At 60.3% G+C, this 1,851-nt stretch overlaps 1 protein-coding gene across 2 annotated transcripts in view; it reads right to left on the bottom strand.

Moving 5' to 3' along the window:
* LOC102382042 (zinc finger protein 493-like) overlaps positions 1 to 1,845 on the bottom strand; it is an 11,480-nt gene extending 9,635 nt beyond the window's left edge. For both annotated transcript variants that reach the window (XM_025194878.1, XM_025194879.1), the window contains exons 1-2: positions 1,376 to 1,845; positions 872 to 955 (exon numbers count right to left, since the gene is read on the bottom strand). In XM_025194878.1, coding sequence (XP_025050663.1) covers positions 872 to 955; positions 1,376 to 1,823 — 532 coding nt within the window. In that variant the 5' untranslated portion in view covers positions 1,824 to 1,845. The remainder of the gene's footprint in view (positions 1 to 871; positions 956 to 1,375) is intronic.
* Between the last annotated feature and the right edge of the window lie 6 nt (positions 1,846 to 1,851).

Genomic DNA, 1,851 nt, shown 5'->3' on the forward strand with positions numbered 1-1,851 from the left:
GGCGGTGCGGGCAGTGGGAGTTCAGGGGGGGGCATGCGCTCCCGGATTGAGGCGGGGTGGGCCGTGGAGCAGAGCCTCTGCTGGGGCTGCAGCCACCCAAAAATTCATCGTAGCCCCCACCGCCCACACAGAGCACAGCCTGGTGCAGCCCTGGCGCTGCCCACCATGACCTGCACAGCTCTGAGGGCACATGCTGCCCCCCGGCAAGCGGTGGGAGCAGCTCGAGGAACTGCTGGATGAGCCGCCATATGAGCAGTGCTCAGCGGCAGAAACCGCTGCCCCCTCCCTCTCTGCGCCCCCCCGATGAGCCGCAGTTCAGTCCTGTGCCCGCCTGGTCCTGGCTCGGCAGCACTTGCCCCAGCCCCAGTCCCTCCCTCACCACAGGGGCCTTGATCTGCCCCCCCCACGCCCCTTCCTTCACCCCTTCCACCACATCAGACTTACCAGCTGGATGCAGCTCTATCCATCATCATAAAGTCGAAACCCATGTTGGAACGTTGAAACAGCATCAATTTATAAATGTTGTAAGTGATGCTCGTAACTCGAAAATCGTAAGTTGAGGACTGCCTGTAACTGTCCCAACATGGGGTGGTGATCGCAGCCCCATGTCAGAGCCTGCAGGGACATCGCTCCCTGGAAAGAAGCTCAATGCATGTTGCGGCTATATCAGCACACACATGTTAGGAGCAGGGGGAGGTGAAATGCAAGGTCAGTCTTCTCCAGGGCATTGGAAATGTTTCCAGGAGAACTGGGAGAACAAGAACCGCTGATCTGTTGGAGCACTGATCCCACCAAAACGTTGTGGCAGAGATTTCTCCACTGGGGGACGCTGCCTCCTGCTGTGGGAAAGGGTCGAGCCAGCGCTCCTTACCTGCTCCTGGGCCTCGTCTGGGGCACCAGCCCGACGAGCTTTTGTTTGCTGACAACACCGAGGTCTCCCCGCTTTCAAGGGAATCTGCAACAGGACAGAGGCCCGAGTTAACTGTAACTGAGCCAGCCAGAGGCCACTGGGGAGTCTCATTTCCCCATCACCTACACCTGCCCCGTATTGGCACAGAGGGCTCACGGGAGGCAGGAGAAAGGGGCCAGTGAACACTGACTCTTCAGACATGAATTATGTCATTGATTGTTATCGTGGCAGCAGGACAAGGCCCAAGTCTCTGTCTGCTGGGTACTCCACACGTGCAGTAAGAAAGATCAGGGACCCCCAGCCTGGGAGCTGCCCACCCACAGAGATCACAGCTCTGTCCCAGCCTGGCCACGGTTATGAATATTGCAGCCCTGTCCCGGGCAGGGGCAGGCATTTGAGCCTCTCCCCCTGCATGCCGGACACTCACTCAGGCACCCGGACCCACGCCCATGCTTCAGTCCTAACCTGACTTGTGGTAGAGCGCAGGCTTCTCTTCGGGGGCACAAGGTGGCTTGTGCTGAGACCCTGGGCTTTCGCTCTGTTCTGCTCCCTCCAGAGGCCTGTTGGCATCACGGGCTGTGGGCAGCTCCGGCCAGGAATCAGCAGGCTCCTGCAATGCCCCCATGGGCTGCACCGTGCCTGAGCACACCTCCCTAACACGCACACTCATTGCCACCTGGGGACGAGACAAATATGTCACTGGGAAGCTGGGATCTGGGAGATGCAGTTGGGAAGGAAAACTGTTTAAGCACACAGACATGGCAACACTCATCTGGAGCTTCTCCCCCTCCGCCTGCCCCAGCTGAAGCCCCTCGGCCCGGGCGCAGGTCGACACACCGCGCCCCCACTCCCAGCTCCGCGTCTCCCAGGGCAGGATGGCCAGGAACTGCTCCACCACCACCAGCTCCAGCATCTGCTCCTTGCTGCGGCGCCGGGACTCC

The sequence above is a fragment of the Alligator sinensis genome, unplaced genomic scaffold (assembly GCF_000455745.1).
Source record: "Alligator sinensis unplaced genomic scaffold, ASM45574v1 scaffold1619_1, whole genome shotgun sequence".
In the NCBI taxonomy this organism is placed as follows: Eukaryota; Metazoa; Chordata; order Crocodylia; family Alligatoridae; genus Alligator; species Alligator sinensis.